We start from the raw sequence: 18,110 nt of genomic DNA on the forward strand, positions 1-18,110 counted from the left end.
TTGGGGTCTCGTATATTTAGCAATCCTAGGGGTTTACGATTCTCACCTGTAGCTTTATTTCTTTTATGGTAGATAAGTTGAGCACTTGGTGAACTTTATTTTTAGTTAAAAGTGATAAACCAATCTATTATTTAAATCCTTTAATAATGAAACATTTTGAAAATTTATTTTAATTATAATTAACAAATTTAATTAATGATTATTCTCATGATATATATGTGATATAAGTTATATGAAGTTATATGTGATATAATGGCACAAATTTTTGTATTGTAAAAATATATTTATTCTTATTTGTTAGTAGATAGTTTATTTTTTGTAAAAATGCGGCTTATGGTTATCAAGTAATCGGTGTCTAAAAGGAATCATTGTCATATTCATCGTCAAATTCATCATCCGACTCATCGTTATATTTATAATCAGATCCATCGTCGAGGATTATTTTATTATTCAAAATATCATTAATGTTAATAATTGTGATTGTTACAGGTGTTTCGTTTGCGTCCTTGGATAAAGTTGTTGAACTTGGTTCCTTAATGCATAATTTATCTTTATTATCCAAACTTTCTTTCATATCATTAATTTGTTTGTATTTAAAGATATTGCGAGGTATGCGACGTGATTGTTGCTGATTTGTTGGACCAGGTTTTTCACATACTTTATGTAATTTACCTAATTTTCTCGGATGTCCATCGGGTGGAACTACTGGTTCAATTTCAATTTTTAAAACTCGATCTTTTTGAACTGCTTCCTCATCTTTCCCTTTCAGTCTTTTATTCACATAATTAATTTGCTTGGATTCGATGATTTCTCGTGATTGTTGCTGATTCGATTGTCTAGGTTTTTCACAAGCTTTATGCACTTCAAGTAATTTTCTTTTATGCACATTAGGTGATACAACTGGTTCAATCTCAAGTTTTACAAGGCGATCTTTTTGAACATTTTGAACTTTTTCCAGTCTTTTATTCATATAATTTATTTGCTTGGATACAAAGATTTCTCGTGATTGTTGGTGATTCGAAGGACCAGGTTCTTCACATGCTTTATGTGATGCAAGTAATTTTTTTGGATATCCATCAGGTGGTACAACTGGCTCAATCTCAAGTTTTAAAAGATGATATTTTTCACTTGTTTCCTTAGGTAAAAATTCACATAATTTATCATTCCCTTCCACTCTTTTATTCACATTATTATTTTGCTTGGATTCGAAGATTTCTCGTGATTGTTGCTGATTCGATGGACCAGGTGTTTCATATGAGGATTGTACTATTTTTTTTTGGTGTCCTTGATATTTATATGGAGCTATTGGTACACTTTTAAATTTAAAATTTCGCTGTGGTTCATTTGGAAATACTTCATGCAATCGTTCCTTTTTCGGACGTCCGCGCTTTTTAGTTTTTATAATAGGCGCATCTTTTATTTCCATCAAATAATCAGCAGCATTATTTACTGCGTTTATATTATCTCTGATTAAAAAGTCTTTTTCGTTCAATCCCCGTGGATTATCCATAGTTTTCTTTTCTAAAATTGCTATATTTTTCATTAACTTTGGTGTTCTTAATAAATAACTTACACAGTTTGGATTAGGCGTGGTTTTTTCGCCCTCAATTTTTTTATAGAAGATCTGTCGAACTCAGTTTTCAATTTAAATGGCTTTAATACTGATGAAACTTGTAATGTTGATATATATTGAAATGAGTGCCTTTTTAATGGCCTTTCTATTTTCAATCGTTTTTGGAATAAACTGAGCTATTAACAATCAAATGTACTCTTCTGGTATAACTGGCTTCCACAGATTTGAGCTTTTTGTAACACTTAAAGTAAGAAAAATATGTTCAAATTAATTAAAACTGTTTTATGTTCATAAAATATATACTAGATGATGATGTTATAACTTTAAGTTAATTAAGTTAATTATAATAACAAAATCACCAACATATAATTATGATAAAAAGAGTTATCAGCTTTATGAAAGCTTTAAGGAACTTTAAATTAACATAGCATCTAGCAACACTTGAAATAGTTTATCGATTAAGATACAGATATATACGAGTACTTATTATTTACTATAGGTCGTATATTAAAAAAAATTGTTTTATAAATATGTACTAAAATAGTGTCAGAAAATTTACAAATAAAGCGCTAAGCAAATTGTTCACTTTATGAGAGTTCTTCTAATCATACGTTAATTAAACAAATTTTATAATCACGTGTTAATACTTTATTATATTTGAATATATTAATATATATCGGTTCATTTAATTATTTTTTACACTAAATTAGATGTTTACACTAAATTAGATTTTCACACTAAATTATTTTTTAGTACAGCAAGTATTCACGAAGTACAGCAGGAAGTGTTCCTGCGCTGTTCCTAAAGTTTTAATGGTTGTCAGATATTAGGTTCATATAAATTACTCATAACCTTTTATGTGAAAACGTTTAATATAGAATATTATTCACTATTATTATGTTCTCTTTTTATTTTTCGAAATATCCTATATATATTTAACAATTTATTCGCTACGAACAAAAACTTGCTTTTGACGATACAACGACTTTTGACAGTATCATAAATACGATCCCTGAAAATCTGAATAATTGATGTAAATATTGTGTACCTTGTTTCACATAGGGCCTTGTAATGTAGAGCTTCTCGGACACGACAAAATTGGCTCATTCGAGCCAATTTATGTAGACTGTCACATCAGTATTGCCAACTTCGCACTTTTACTACAATTTTTGTACTGGTTGTGCCTGAATTTAAAAGGAAATGTGGATATGCTCACTTTTAATTTGTCACCAAAAATAACCATCAAGAAAAAACTCATAGAGGCTGTAATAATGTTGATTTGTTATAATATTATCTTATAATAATTGTAAAGTGTAATAATTAGTTTATTAGCTGTTCATAAAATAGGTTGAGTTGGTGCCGGCCATTTTTTTTTTCGAAACATACTGAAATTGTAGGAATTTGCTCTTAAAAAGCGCAAATTCTGAAATTTATTATTAAACAACACTGCTTTGCCTTAGTGCTGTTAGCATGCACAAATACGTCGGCTCTCTTGCTGGAATTTGAACCGACATATTGTTTTTGCTCTTAATCTCAATTTTATAATTTCCATTGACAACAACAACAACAATTTTACTCATGCCGTGCCCGAGACACTCTACATAACATGGCCTTTAGTGTTTTGTAGCCACTTGCGCTGTTGCAAGAGAGAAATAGATAGCGCTTCCTATCTTTGATATTTCGAGCTCTCCATTTTAAATGGAGACATTGTTGTGTTCTATCTATAATAAAAAAAATTTTGTTCTAATATAACAGCATTGACATTGGCTAGTTAAAGACATGCGTTTATGTGCATGCAGCGATTAAAATCATATTCTCGATTTGAGCATCTTTTTTTGTTAAATTATATTACAAAAGATATTTTTTATATAGACGGAAACTCTTTGATGCTTTCATTCGAATAATTTTATAATACACGCAAAAACAATTAAAGTTTACAAATATTTAATTGATTTACACATACAAACTAATATTAAAATATGTCTCCATTTACTGTTGCCCGACTTAGTTCTAAAGTTCTAGGGTCCAGGATATATGGAGATATTTTTTAGCTTATTCATTAATTTGACTTTTAAGACTCCTATTGTGAGAGATTAGCAAATTTGAAGATTTAGCTTACAATTTTATTGATACCTGTATCTTTATAGTAAGTAGATCTAATCTACTACAATGCTATGTAACATTAATTGCATGTCATAAGAATTTTGGAAAACATTGACTGATATACAGAGTTTTTGAGCTAACATAACCCTTAAGTTGAACTCCGTATGTTAAGATTAACTGTAGAATTCGCTAATACGGTTTTATTTTAACTTAATTTTAATTATAATTTCGGAAATTTTATGTCAGATTCGTGACATGCTTTTTCGCTTCATCGTGACACGCTCCTTCCCTCGGAGTATTGCTTGACGCAATACCTAAATATATATTTTGGTTATATATATTAGAATAGCGATTGAATGGTAACATTTCAAAATATTAGTGATTATCTGTGGTTGGAGTAGGCCGTCCGCCGTCAGATACACAGGGGGATAAACACGTACTTTGTGTATGTGCCGTAACTGTTGTATACTGTCGGTAGTGTGATTACATCCTCTACGTGGGGGCGGCTAGAAACAGATCCATAGTATGGTCATGTCTCAACTATGGATGCTGGCTAATTGTAATCGGGCGGACGCAAGCAAAAGCGTCTTAAATTAAAGCTCAAATCCAAGGTGGAACAGCATATGCCGAGGGATGAATGGCCATGGATAGTTGGTCCTTAATATGCGAACTCTGGATACCTGTCGACCTCCAGTTTAAATTAGACTTCCCACGATAAACGGGCTATGTCGTGGGTGACCTCTCTTCCCGAACATTAAACTAATTTTTCATGGATAAAAATTCAAATAACATTGATGAGCTTGATGTCACTCTAACGGCATCTCCAAATGATTCCTTTACGGAACACTCACCCGTGTACGTGCCGGCCACTGGGCTGGAAGCCACCACCCATCTTGACAGCGCTACTGTGTGCATCAAGATGGATCCGGATGGGCCACCGTCTTTTTCTCCGCTCGCGGAAACGGTGATCGTACCAGGTCAATCTTCGTCGCGACCTCAAGATAGGCGACAGGAAATAATTGAAGTATTGTCTTCAAATTCCGAAGCTGCTGATTCTTGCGAGTCCGACAACGACAGTGTGGTCTCTCAGAAGTCCGGTCTAACTGTCGTTGGCTCCAAAGTTGGTAACCTCACTTTGGAGTCTCCTAAATTCACTCACCTCAAAAGAAGTGAGAAAAGAAGGTTCAAGGCGGCTATGGCATCAGGTCTTAGCAGAGCAGAAGCTCTAAAAATCGCCACGCAGTCTTCGACTGCGATTAAGCGGGGCAGATCGGAGGAACAATCTCCCGGTTTGACCACCGTTAAAAAACCTAAGGTAGGCCATGTGGGACTTGCCAAGCCATCGTACAGCCTAGCTGTTAAAGGCGTACGTTTAGGCTTCACGTCGGCTGATCCAGCTGGCACTTCGCTCTCTACAGAGCAAATAACACGTCTCCAGGAGGCGATTATTGATGTTGCCATAGAGCACCAATGTGAAAATATGCAGCCGGAGTTCGAAGGGTGTTTGCCCAGAACGGGGTGGCTACTTATCATCTGCAGTGATGCCAAAACCGCAGAGTGGGTCAAGCGATTTTCTGGTCACATAGGGGCCAAATGCGGGCTCGCCATTAACGTGGTTGAGGAAAAGGATTTCCCACGAACTCATGTAGTTCGTGGCTATTTTCCCCAAAGTTTGACTTTGTCAAACGAAAAAGTTTTGGCTACCATTGGTTCTCAAAACAAATTCTCCACCAAACGGTGGAAAGTGATACGCAGACTGACGCAGGATCAGATGCTGCATCTTGTTTTCGTCATTGATGACGAATCCATGAGGTCGCTGTCCGAACTAAAAGGTAGGATTGCATACCGGTTCGGTCACCTGAGACTGATGCTTAAGGGTACCACCCCCGCTCTTTCTCAACCCATGGATAAAGCTTCAAAGGTGGTTAAGGATGACAAAACCACCCAGTCATCCTCGACTCCGGCAACATCCCTTACGGACAGTTACCCAACGGTGACTATTCCTGTGGAAGAGGAACTAGACGCACGTCCATCTACTAGCAAGGCGGTTGGCACTGCTAGTGGGCGTGCTGTTCAGATTCCCACCTCAGGAAATAAGTCCACAATGCCCTCCACGGGCCCGATTACGGTAGCAGGTAAACCTAGGACCGCTATCTTTAAACCACCCTTACTCAGTAAATGTTTACTGGAGCAATCAAAGGGTGCCAGAAACAAGGGTTCTCGACGAGACAAACGTGAAAGTCTCGTCCGTAAGTCTCTTAACGAGACCTAATGAGCACTTTAAAAGTGCTCCAGGCAAATCTGCACCATGCAAAAGGAGCATCAGCCACCCTGTGCAGAATTGCCCAAACCAACAACATTGCTCTAGGACTTATTCAAGAGCCGTGGGTGTTCGGTGGCCACATTCGGGGTCTTAACTCTAAATCAGGTAAGCTGGTTTATGACCGATCGATAGCAGTGCCGCGTGCAGCTATCTTAATCGGTGGAGACGTAAAACATCTTCCGTTAAATAACTTTATTTCTAGAGACCTAGCAGCGGTCCTTGTCGAAGTTCCAACATTAGGAGGGGTGACAGACATTGTCGTGGCCTCTGCCTACTTCCCAGGTGATGAAAATGCAGTTCCACCAACGGAAGTCCAGCAGCTGATTAGCTTCTGCAGGTCCACTGGTCGGCAGCTAATCTTGGGCTGCGATGCAAATGCTCACCATACGGTGTGGGGGAGCAGCGATATTAACAAAAGGGGTGAGTACCTATTAGAATATATCATATCAGCAGGTTTGAATATAGCTAACAAAGGTAATAAACCCACATTTATTAACGCAATTAGAGAAGAGGTACTAGATCTCACTCTATGCACCAGAGGTATTGAGGAATCTATATGGAATTGGCATGTGTCGGACGAAGTGTCCCTCTCTGACCATCAACATATTAGGTTTGAAATTCCCGGTATATCCGCACAGCAGGAAAAAGTTTACCGACCCAGAAAAACCGACTGGCATAGGTACAGGGACTTAGTGTGTTCCGCAAACTTTTCCATAGCTAGGCCTTTACAAACTGTAGAAGAGTTAGAGTTAGCCGCTAACCACTTAGGTGAGGTATTACTAACCTCCTTTCATAACAGCACGGTTGCAGGCAATGCCACAATTTTGGGTAAGGTTCCTTGGTGGAACTCGCAACTAGCTAATAAGCGCAAATTAGTAAGGAGCTTATTCAATAGAGCAAAACGCTCAGGTAGGTGGGAAGAATATAAAATTGCACTCACAGACTACAATCAATCAATCAGACAGTCCAAACGGACTAGCTGGCGAAGCCACTGTGAAAGTATTGAGAAGCTGCCCGAGGCTGCCAGACTACACAAGGCATTAACTAAGGTCAAAAATAACGAAGTAGGCCTTTTAAAAAAACCCGAGGGATCCTTCACCACTGGTCGTGAAGATACCCTTGAGTTTCTGTTGCAAACACACTTCCCTGGCTCTTTAATCGGAGCATCAACATCAAAATCAAACAGAGAAGTAACTGCTCCTACACGTCAGGAATACGCACTTTCTGGTGTTATCTTTGACAAGGACAAGGTGAAATGGGCGATCAGCTCATTCCTACCATTCAAGGCGCCTGGTGGCGACGGTATCTTTCCTGCTTTATTGCAGAATTGTACTGATATCATTCTAGACCCATTAATCAAACTCTTTAGGGCATGTTTCATTATGGGTTACATCCCTCACTCCTGGAGAGATGTAAATGTGATCTTTATTCCCAAATTGGGTAATAAACCCATGGACCAGCCAAAGTCCTACAGACCAATTAGTCTTACTTCCTTCTTATTAAAAACTGTCGAAAGGCTAATTGATCTGCACATACGGGAAAAAATGGGACAAACGGTTCCACTCCACCCCACACAATATGCCTACTCAAAAGGCAAATCTACGGAGGTCGCGCTGTATCACTTGGTCAGCAAAATTCAAAGCACCTTTCAATCTAAAGAAATTGCCTTATGTGCATTTCTGGATGTAGAAGGTGCTTTTGACAATACATCTTATGAGTCCATATCCAGTGCATTGGCCCGGAAAGATATAGACTCCTGTACAATAACGTGGATAGATAGGATGCTACGTGACAGGAACATATCTACCAAGTTAGGTAATACCACCGTTAGCATTAGTGCAGTACGGGGTTGCCCCCAGGGTGGGGTTCTCTCACCATTGTTATGGACGTTGGTAGTAGACGATCTACTAGTCAAACTGGAACAATCTGGCTACCATGCCATAGGTTATGCAGATGACTTGGCAATCATAGTTTGCGGTAAATATGAGGCCACAGTTACTGACGTAATGCAGGCGGCCTTACACAAAGTTTCGAGCTGGTGTATAAAAGAAGGCCTAAGTATTAACCCAAAAAAAGCAGTAATTGTACCATTTTCCAGAAGGTATAAACTGAACTTAGGGTCCCTATCTATAAAAGATACGGCTATTGAATGTTCCGACGAAGTTAAATATCTAGGAATCACCCTAGATAAGCGTCTTAATTGGAACACTCACCTGGATAATGTAATTGGCAAAGCCACAAGGGTAATGTGGACATGCAGGAACGCATATGGTAGGACCTGGGGCCTTAGTCCCAGAATTCTCTCATGGATCTACCGTACAATGGTCAGACCAATTGTATCCTATGCAGCTCTTGTTTGGTGGAATAAGGCACAACAAAAAGCTGCAATACTCAAATGCAATAAACTGCAAAGACTCGCATGTATCGCTATGACGGGAACTATCAGAACATGTCCCACATCAGCTATGGAGTCCATAGTGGGTTTTACCCCTCTGCACCTCTTCATTAAAAAGACGGCAGCCCTGAGTGAAGCTAGGCTACACTCTGGTATCAATATGCACGGAAGTCTTGACAGTCAAAACTCTATCTGCAGACTAGTTCCTGGCATAGAGATCTGCGATAGGACAGATCGCATGAACATGGAACTTCGCTTCGGTAGAAAGTTCGAAGTCCTCATTCCCGATCGATTGGATTGGGTAAATGGCACCCCTGGAGCAGAACCAGAAGTGATATCATGGTTTACCGATGGTTCAAAAACCACGGAAGGTGTTGGTGCTGGAATATTTGGTCCTAACACCAGAATCTCGCTGGCGCTGGGTATATGGCCCACTGTCTTCCAAACAGAGGTTCACGCCATCGAGGTCTGCGCTCGTATCAACTTAAACAACGGGTTGAAAGGCGCCCGCATCTGTATTTACTCAGATAGTCAAGCGGCAATCAAAGCTCTATCCACCTGGAGGTTTTTCTCAAAACTTTCATTAGACTGCTTTGATATGTTGCAACAGCTGGCAAGCAGAAATAAGGTGACGCTTTGCTGGGTGCCTGGACACACAGGTATAAAAGGAAATGAATCTGCCGACAGCCTTGCAAGGGCAGGTTCTGCAACTAAAATCTGTGGACCAGAACCCTATTGTGGACTAAGTTGGTCAACAACTAGTTATCTAATTGATAAATGGATCTCAGCCGAGAGAGGTCGCTACTGGAGTGACAATCGAGGTAACCGTCAGGCAAAACAGCTGGTTCATCCATATAGTTATGGCAAGGCATCCCTCCTCAGCAGATCAGATTTGAGGTTGCTGGTGGGATATTTAACGGGTCACCATGGACTGCGTTATCACCTTAACAAAATAGGTCTGTCCGAAGAGATAGAGTGTCGACTATGCTTAGAGGCAGACGAGACTACGAGCCACATTCTCTGTGACCGCCCAGCCTTGATCTGGGCAAGGAGGAAATCACTGGGAGGAGAGCTGCTCTCTCCTTCTGACATTAGGAGGTCCTCAACGGACGACATTCTGGCCTTCATTCGGAAAGCGGAATGTCTTCTGTTCAATTAGGGTCAGTTACGGCACAAAAGATCAATCTGGTCGCAGTGCTCTGCTCCAGTGGGAGCTAGTACCCTGTTTATTTCTATTTCTATTTCTATCTGTGGTTGGAGTATGTATATAGTTGCATAGTTCTCATCTACTATTGACATAGTTGTCAGTTTAGTAACATCTACATGAATTGATTTGCTGCTATTAAATTTGATTTGTCACATCTACTAAGCTGGTTAATTACACTTTCAAACTTGATTTACAGCCTTTGCAGGAGAATATCTGTCGTATTTTTTCACATATAGTTAGATAGTATCACCAACACACCTTCTGCTACAGTGTCCTGCCTTCGCAAGACATAGACTATCCTACTTAGGGTCGCACTTTTTCTATTCATCTAGATTCTATTTCCATAGCTCGTGTCAATGGCTTTGTAGCCAATACCAAGTGGTTATAGGGACAGGTGTCAAATTCTTAGGGTATCACAATGGACCTCATGGTCTAAGTGAGTCTTCGGACGGCCCCAGTAACCTAACCTAACCTAACCTAACCTAGATAGTATCATCTGCAAAAGCTGTCGTAGTATAAGTTTCCTAAAGAAAGATCGCATGTGTGTGGGAAATAGGTCACAGGTTAAGAAAAACTTTTTTACAGTAATCTATTATAGATCTTATTTAATTCGAAAAAATCTTTATAGGTATAAGATAGAATGTGTTTATCTTACAAAATCGATTTTATAACGCAAACTCAAACTTTATAGTTAATCCGCTGTGCTTCATAGATTATGTATATGCTACATGTCAAGAAAAACTGCTGAACAAACTTCTTTTATGTTCTGAGGCTTCTTCCATTTTTTGTGCTGAACGATACATCAGGTCTATTGTTGAATGCTTGCTTTGAAATCTTAATTGTTGAGATAATATTAGTTTTAAACAATTTTATCAATGTGGTCCCCTTTCCCCCTCAACATTGTCTCATTTTTATTATGCAATCTTTTTTTTCTTTAATGAAAAAATCTAAAATAGTAAATTTTATATATGAAATTTATTTTTAATATCCGTTGGTAAAACGAATAAAAGCAAACTATTTATTTAGTACAGGCCTTTCAAATTATTTTCCAATTGAAAGTAATAAAATTTATTCCAATAATTGTACTAGTTTACATATGAAATAATAAAAAATAATACGATACCAATATTAACAATGCGTAAGTGCACAAACAACAGGAAGGCATTTGCTTTGGAATTGGCATGTCCTTTGCAATATTTCCAAAGAAACGAAAGAAAGAAGTCAATGAGTCCGTACGCCTCATAAAGGGAAATGTGTACAATAAATTTGCCTTTAACAAAGGAAGCAAAAAAAAAAAACATATTAAAAGTTTATGTAATTTACCGGAAATAAACTGTTTAACGAAGTGTAAGGACTTTTTTCTTTGAAGGCATAAGCCAAAGTGTATTGTTTGGCAGGACTTTTAATCTTCCTTCTATCAACATACGAAATGCCTTGCGCCTGTGTCGATATTCACTTTGATGTGTGTGACACATAATGAATTGTGAATTTCTGCAGAGTTTGCTTGATTGGTTCTCGTAAAAAGAAGTCGAGCAAAATGACAAATTATTTAATCTACATATTCTTAAATCAGTTGTTTGAAGAGATAACAAAATAATTTATATTTAAATCATTTCATTCAGTTACTTCACATGTATTTGACTTTGGTATGAAAATATAACGAAATGGAGTATGTATGTTGAATCAAAATTTATAATTTCTTCTCAAAAGTAATTGAATTATGTGGTTCTTTATTTGTGTTAATTAGGAGACAGTACCCTCCTTTCTTTCATAAAAGTGAAAGAGAACCTGAACAAAAAAGATTACTGGCATAACTTACCTGAATTAACACAATACAAATCAATTATTGGTACCTATAACAATAGTAGATACCACTATATAAGTCTATAGAGACTTATTAAAAGAAACTAAGAAAACTTAGAATCATCACAGGACACTGTAAACTAAACCTTACAAGACTGGGAATTTATACGGATGAAAGGTATAGATTCTGTGAAGAGAATAAAGAATCCGCCACACATAGTGTTAGCATGCCCTGCGCTAATGCATAGTCTATTCTACGAATAGACTCCTGGTAATGTTTATTCTTACGGAAGAGGTAATAAAACTTTGTAACGTTGGTTCTATACTATCTTTTAGCAAAGTAACAGGGCTTAGAGATTTACTTTAAACCAAAAACGGGACACAATAGACTCAACGATCGTAGTATCATATCCTATATTAATAATAATTTAATTTATTTTTTTTGTTAGAAAGCCAAATGAGTTAATATTAAGTTAAAACTATAATGAGTTCTGATATTCTACCAATAAAGTTGTTATCGTCAATGTATGTAAAAATGTGGACACATTTGTAGAATATTATACCAGCACGATGAGTACATTTTCTCTGCAGGATCTCCTTTTTGCTATGAAATTTACAATCTCACGGGATAAGAGATTATCGTGGTAAACTTCAGCATAGTACGAAACAGATTATAAGGATTGAAATATACAGAGAGGCTTATAGTTCTCTAATAATATCGAAATGTCTCATAAAGCTATTGAATGCTGTTTAATACTTAACGAAATTTAATATTAAATTGCATTATTAGAGGACATTGTGAACAATGTCTATTATATCTGATTTCCCAACAGTTGCTGATGGTAGTTGTGTCACATTTATCAGCATTTTGGAATAAATATTAATTTCAATCTGTACTTGGTAATTCTTTGTTTTTCACGGCTTAAAGCTCTGGTGATCAAATGCATGCTGGACTTGTTTAACACCTTTCTATATGGAGTTATATCTGAAGGTAAGCGCTTAAATTGAATTGGATTGGTGTAGACACCAAAAGGTGTCTCCAAGGACTAGAAATAACTTATATTTAGTAGTATCAGTACCAACTATTGAATTGGATTAATATCTGCAGATAAGCGCTTGAATTGTGTAGACACCAATAGGTGTCTCCAAGGACTAGAAATAACTTATATTTGATAGTATCAGTACCAACTATTGAATTGGATTAATATCTGCAGACAAGCGCTTGAACTGTGTAGACACCAAGAGGTGTCTCCAAAGACTATATGGCATTCATATAAAACTATATGGCATTCACTTAGCTAAGAGTAGCATTTTTAAAATTTATAATAAACGCATTATTATCACTAATTATATAAAGAAATCATTAATTAGTTTTAAAGTGAAAATTGAAAATTGAAATTGATATTAAAAATTTTTTCATCTACTCTTCAATTTAAATGCAGTAAATAATATCTTTAGCTGTGATAATGAACTGTAAATTACTCACTTATTCATTAATTAGTTTCAAAGTGAAACTGAAATTGATATTAAAAATTTTTCAACTGTGGGCAGGTATTTCATCTATTCTTCAATTTAAATGCAGTAAATAATATCTTTAGCTGTGATAATGAACTGTAAATTACTCACTTAATTAATATGAAAATTTTCCTTAACTTAAACATTAAAAGCTTAAAAATTTTATTGAACACGTAGCCGTATCCTTTCATTTTGCCGATGGCCTTGTAGGCTTCATTGCTTTCAATAGTAGTTGGCCCACTTGTGCCTTCCTCGAGACTGTTGTGCTGGCATCTCAATTAGTTGCTGCATATTGGCCATGTCATAATAATACTAAAATTTTAAGTAGATTCCCTGAGAAATTTCCATGAGCAAATTATAAGTATAAATGGCATTCACACAAAAAAGGCTCACAATGCGACGCCGGACGTCGTTATGGGGCGTTATGGGGGTAAGGGTCCTTTATCGTACGCTCGTACGCTCTTACGATTCAACGCTAAAGCATTGAAAATATTGCAAATTCAATTTTTACCTTTTAATGAAACATTTAATCAATTTTAATTAAACTGCTTGTTTCAAAATGAAAACTGAATAAATGTGCAAAATGTGACAAAAACATGTCACAAATGCCATAAATCATTTACAGAATGAAATGCAGACTCGGCAAACAAACACAAACTATGAATGAATGTGAATGTGAATGTGAATGTGAATGTTTTCTGTAAATTAATTAGCAAATGAACGGGCTGAGGACGAAATTAAAAAATGTGAAATAAAACTTTTTGTTTGCATGGCGGAAATGTATTTGTTACGAGTTGAAAATTCAAACAGGATATGAACATATGGGCATTTTTAATTTGATTCCACACCCTTCCTGTCCTGAGCGGTGCTGAAGCACCAGCAATCAATAATCGCATGAATATATGCGGAGAAGTGCATTAAAAAACGACCAAATCAGGAGGAATCCTTTGGTGCACTTATTTGTAGAATATCCTGAATAAATGAACGATTGCCTAACTGACTGCCTGATTGAATGAGCGATTGAATAATATACTAACTAACTTATAAGCTGATCAGTAATTCAACAGTATTTCTATGATTTTATTTTATTTTGCTTTTATGACTTAAAATGATTCAGTTTTTTAACAATTTTTAAGCCTATTTTATTTTAAAAAATAAAAAGAAAAAAGGAAATAAGAAAGAAAATAATAATAAAATAAAATAAAAAAATAATGACAAAAAATTCACTATAATTAAGTTTTGCATTTATAAAAACTAACTAAAAATAAATATAATAAATTATTTTTAGCAACAAAAAAAAAAAAGTTTAATTAAATAACTGTTATAAATAAAATATAAAAACTTGTTAAAATATACTTTAAAAAATGTAAATACCCGACTGAAAGATTACAGCAACTGAAACGTTGCCCACTCCGGATTAGGACAACTCGTCATGTGTCGTAATCGTAAACTCGTAAGCGTATTATATTGTTAAATACTTTTTAGTGCTTAATGCAGTTCCTAATCTAAATTACCTAATAGAAACATACGGATTGCAATATATGAGTTAAAACCTGCTTCTTTTGAATCCGGCCCTGCGCTTAACGGAGTAATCATCCGATATTATTCGAAAGCATGACTGCTACTAAACGGAACATCATCTTGTTTGTCTGGAAAAGTCCCGTTTGGCTTCCACTCCACAAGAGTGTGATCGTTCACTTTTACTTGGGCTACTAACCGGACTACACGTTCAATATTTATTCAGTTTAAAAATTATTTAAACACGTGGAACATAAACCATGTTTTAAAATTAGAAATGAAAAAATTAAAATATTATCAACTTATACATAAAATATATACACAATTTAATTCAAGAAATACGTAGTACTATTCCTTGATCACAAATATATGCTATATATATAACAAAGTGCTGTTACGGAACGACCGCTAAAACCTCAACCCAAATGAATTCAGTATTATAGATACTCTAGAAATTGAGCACACACAATAACCTCATCTATTTTTTGATATGATAAATATTCAATATTCTTATTTGAGTCATATATCGAAACGAATTTTGTATTCTGTACTTCTAGTTTGTATATAGTAAACACATACAGTACTTTTCTAATTATTTTTTTAAGTAAACTTGCACTGTTGGTGAATCTGGACCATACCTTGCAAATCATAAGAAATTTTTTAAATCTGTGTGACTTTCGCTAAGGAAAAGTTTCGTAAGTGAAAAAACCACCACCATAAATCTTAAAGTTCTATAATAAATCTTGGACTACTATCGTAATCTACAGACCACCACCACAGTTAGAGCAATAATTCCTTTGCTCACACTTCAGACCTATTAAAAAATCTGTTGCAATATAGCAAAAAGGCGCGGATTATAATTAAGTATGTTTATATATTAATATATAAAAATCCTATAAATATACTTATACCTAACCGTAAGCCGTTATTTATTTCTATTTAAATTTATAAACAGTAATTGCATTACTAAATGGGTACTTACCAATTTAGATCAGAGCTTCAATTGTTAAATGTAGTTATCTCATTAATACTGATAGCACAACTACTAGTTCTCTCATCTTATGCGTTAAACGGCAATGATCCAAAAATTAGTACCTGTATTTTTTCTATCTTAGCGATTAATCACCGGTATCTCAAAACTTCTCAGTAATTGTTTATAGTTTTACGTTATTATTATTATTTTACTATTATAATTTTTTTTTGTTTAATAGCTTTTATTCGAAACCAAAGATACTCTAATCACAAAATAGGTGATAGGTAAATGGTAGATGTAGATGTGTCAAAATGAAGTAATGCAGAAACCAATCGATAAAAACCGATAGTAATAACAATTTTTTTTTTCAATGACGTTTATAGTTTCGATATAATATAAATTTATTTCTTGACAGTTGATTTTACAGAGATTACACCGTCGCAAATATTTTGATGTAATAAACGCCATGCAATTTAATGAGCTTATTTGTTACTATGTTTACACTAAAGCATGATATACCTGGTCCGTATACTTGTTGTGCGTACATGTAGTACCGCCTTAAGACTTCTGGAACCTCTTTGAACGAAGTGTTTCATAAAGGTTTTGTACGAGTAAAGTCAGTGTAGCATTTTTGAGTTTCGAAAGGGATGTTACGGTCTCTCAGATGCTTTCATCTGAGTGAAACAGATAACTCGTGAAACAGTTCTATTGTATACTAAAATTATATTCCCATAACAATACACCAGAATAATATATTTTAAATTATTTACAATAATTAAATTGTTTGTAAATATTGCTAAATACTGTGACAACAGTCTTTAACGCACACACTTCACCAGACGTTTTTGGTTTGTCCAAAAAGGTTTTTCTTGTTCCAAGTAATTTGGTTCTTTTTAAAATTTGTTCAACCAAGTGGGATTTCTGTTAGTTTTCATTGTATATATAAGAAATCTTTAATATTATTGCATACAAAATTATTTTTAATTTTAAATTACTTGAGTAGCGAAGTAAATATTCATATATTATTAATGTAATATATTTCAGTATTACTTAGGAGTGGTTGTATTTTTTTTTGTTTGACTTGTTGACTTTTAGATAATCTCTTGTCATTCTTTTTCAGTTTTTTTTAAAATATATGAAGATATTTTTTTCTTATTTTCTTATTTTTCTTTTTTGATTTATTTCAAATAATTTTTATTAACATTATAACATTTTAACGCACACGCTTTACCAGACGATTTTGGTTTGTCCAAAAAAGGTTTTTCTTGTTCCAAGTAATTTGGTTCTTTTTAAAATTTGTTATACATAATATATATATAATATTTATATATAATATATTTCAGTAGTTTATTATTATTTTGGAGTTTTTGTTTTTTTTTCTGTTGGACTTGTTGACTTTAAGATAATTTATTATCATTCTTTTTCAGTATTTTTTTAATATATATGAAAATATTTATTTTATAAGATTTTTAATTCTATCTAACTGACCTGAATACTGTATTGTAGCAGCATTTTGATAAAAAATCAAAGTGAATTGACATTTTCCGAATGTCATGTATTATTATTCTTAGGGGATGTGACACTGCGACCGTCGGATCTATTGTGCCCCCTTTAGGGTTCAGAGTAGGTCTGTCAGCACTGTTGCGTCAATAAAAAGTAGTATAGGACTTACTATACAGAGTTTTATTGTCTCTTCCGTATGTGTAATAGTGCAGGGCACTCATCTCTAACAGCAGATGAGTGACTGACACCTCATTCCCTTCGCAGAATCTACAGTTTAACATATAATCGTATGTATGCCCAGTCTCCGAATGTCATAGTTCTGATAGTTTTTTTATTAGTATTCAAGAAAATGATTATAGAAATATATAATTTGTGTCAGAAAAGTGACGAAAATGGGGCACTTCAACGTATGCTATAAATATATTTTTAAAATGCGGAAAAAAATGGAGTTGCAGTATTCGGGGAAATGAAGGGAGAGCAAGCTTAGACACTAGTGTTCAACTGCACATTGACTTAGGAAAATGGAAATTTAAAGACTTGAACAATGAAGCAAAATTTCCAAAACTTACAGAAACTGTAAAACTAAAGGCAGAAGAAGGAAAACTCAGAAGCTGAGGAAAAGATTCAGTGCAAAGGATCAAGTAGAACTAAATGAATTTTACAATTGAATAAGGATGCACATTATTTGTGTTAAATTGAAACAAAAATTACGGTGACGATTTCGTTACAGTAGAGGAAAAAAAACATTGAAAGAGGAGATGAGAGAGAACAAAAGATGAATTAAATTAGTGCAGCAAAAAAAAAATAAAATTGTGGAAAAAAATGGGGAAGCACACACATAAAGACGAAAAACGAATTATATAAAAACAATGAAAAAAAAACTCAAAAATAAACAAAAAAAAAGAAAAAATCAGAGGAAATGAAAAATTTGCATAATCAGTGTTGCTAATTTGCATAAGAGAATTGAATCATCCATTAAAAGCGAATGTTTTGAAAATTACAAAAGAAAGTTGGGCAAAAAATTTCAGAGAATGGCGGAAAAGGGCACAGAAGTGAAAATGGTTACTAATTGAGTTGAATGTAAAGTAGGAAGCATAATGTCGAGTACGGCTCAGCGAAAGTTTTTATGTGGTTTGCAAAAGATTTACTATAACAAATTCAAATTTACAAATTTAATCACTTAAAGAAAATCAGACT

At 34.9% G+C, this 18,110-nt stretch overlaps 1 protein-coding gene across 2 annotated transcripts; it reads right to left on the reverse strand.

The window, feature by feature from the left end:
* Positions 1-267: 267 nt before the first annotated feature.
* Positions 268-15,658, reverse strand: LOC119689207. Of its 2 annotated transcripts, XM_038103985.1 has the most exons (4): positions 15,420-15,658; positions 1,574-1,814; positions 1,136-1,530; positions 268-751 (listed from the first exon to the last, which is right to left on the reverse strand). In XM_038103985.1, exons 3-4 carry the CDS (start codon positions 1,508-1,510, stop codon positions 356-358), a joined length of 771 nt encoding a protein of 256 aa, XP_037959913.1. In that variant the 5' UTR covers positions 1,511-1,530; positions 1,574-1,814; positions 15,420-15,658; the 3' UTR covers positions 268-355. The 2 variants fall into 2 exon arrangements, with proteins under 2 accessions (XP_037959913.1, XP_037959912.1); XM_038103984.1 differs by having other exon boundaries at positions 1,136-1,814.
* Positions 15,659-18,110: the final 2,452 nt, after the last annotated feature.

The sequence above is a fragment of the Teleopsis dalmanni genome, chromosome X, assembly GCF_002237135.1.
Source record: "Teleopsis dalmanni isolate 2A chromosome X, ASM223713v2, whole genome shotgun sequence".
Classification (NCBI taxonomy): Eukaryota; Metazoa; Arthropoda; class Insecta; order Diptera; family Diopsidae; genus Teleopsis; species Teleopsis dalmanni.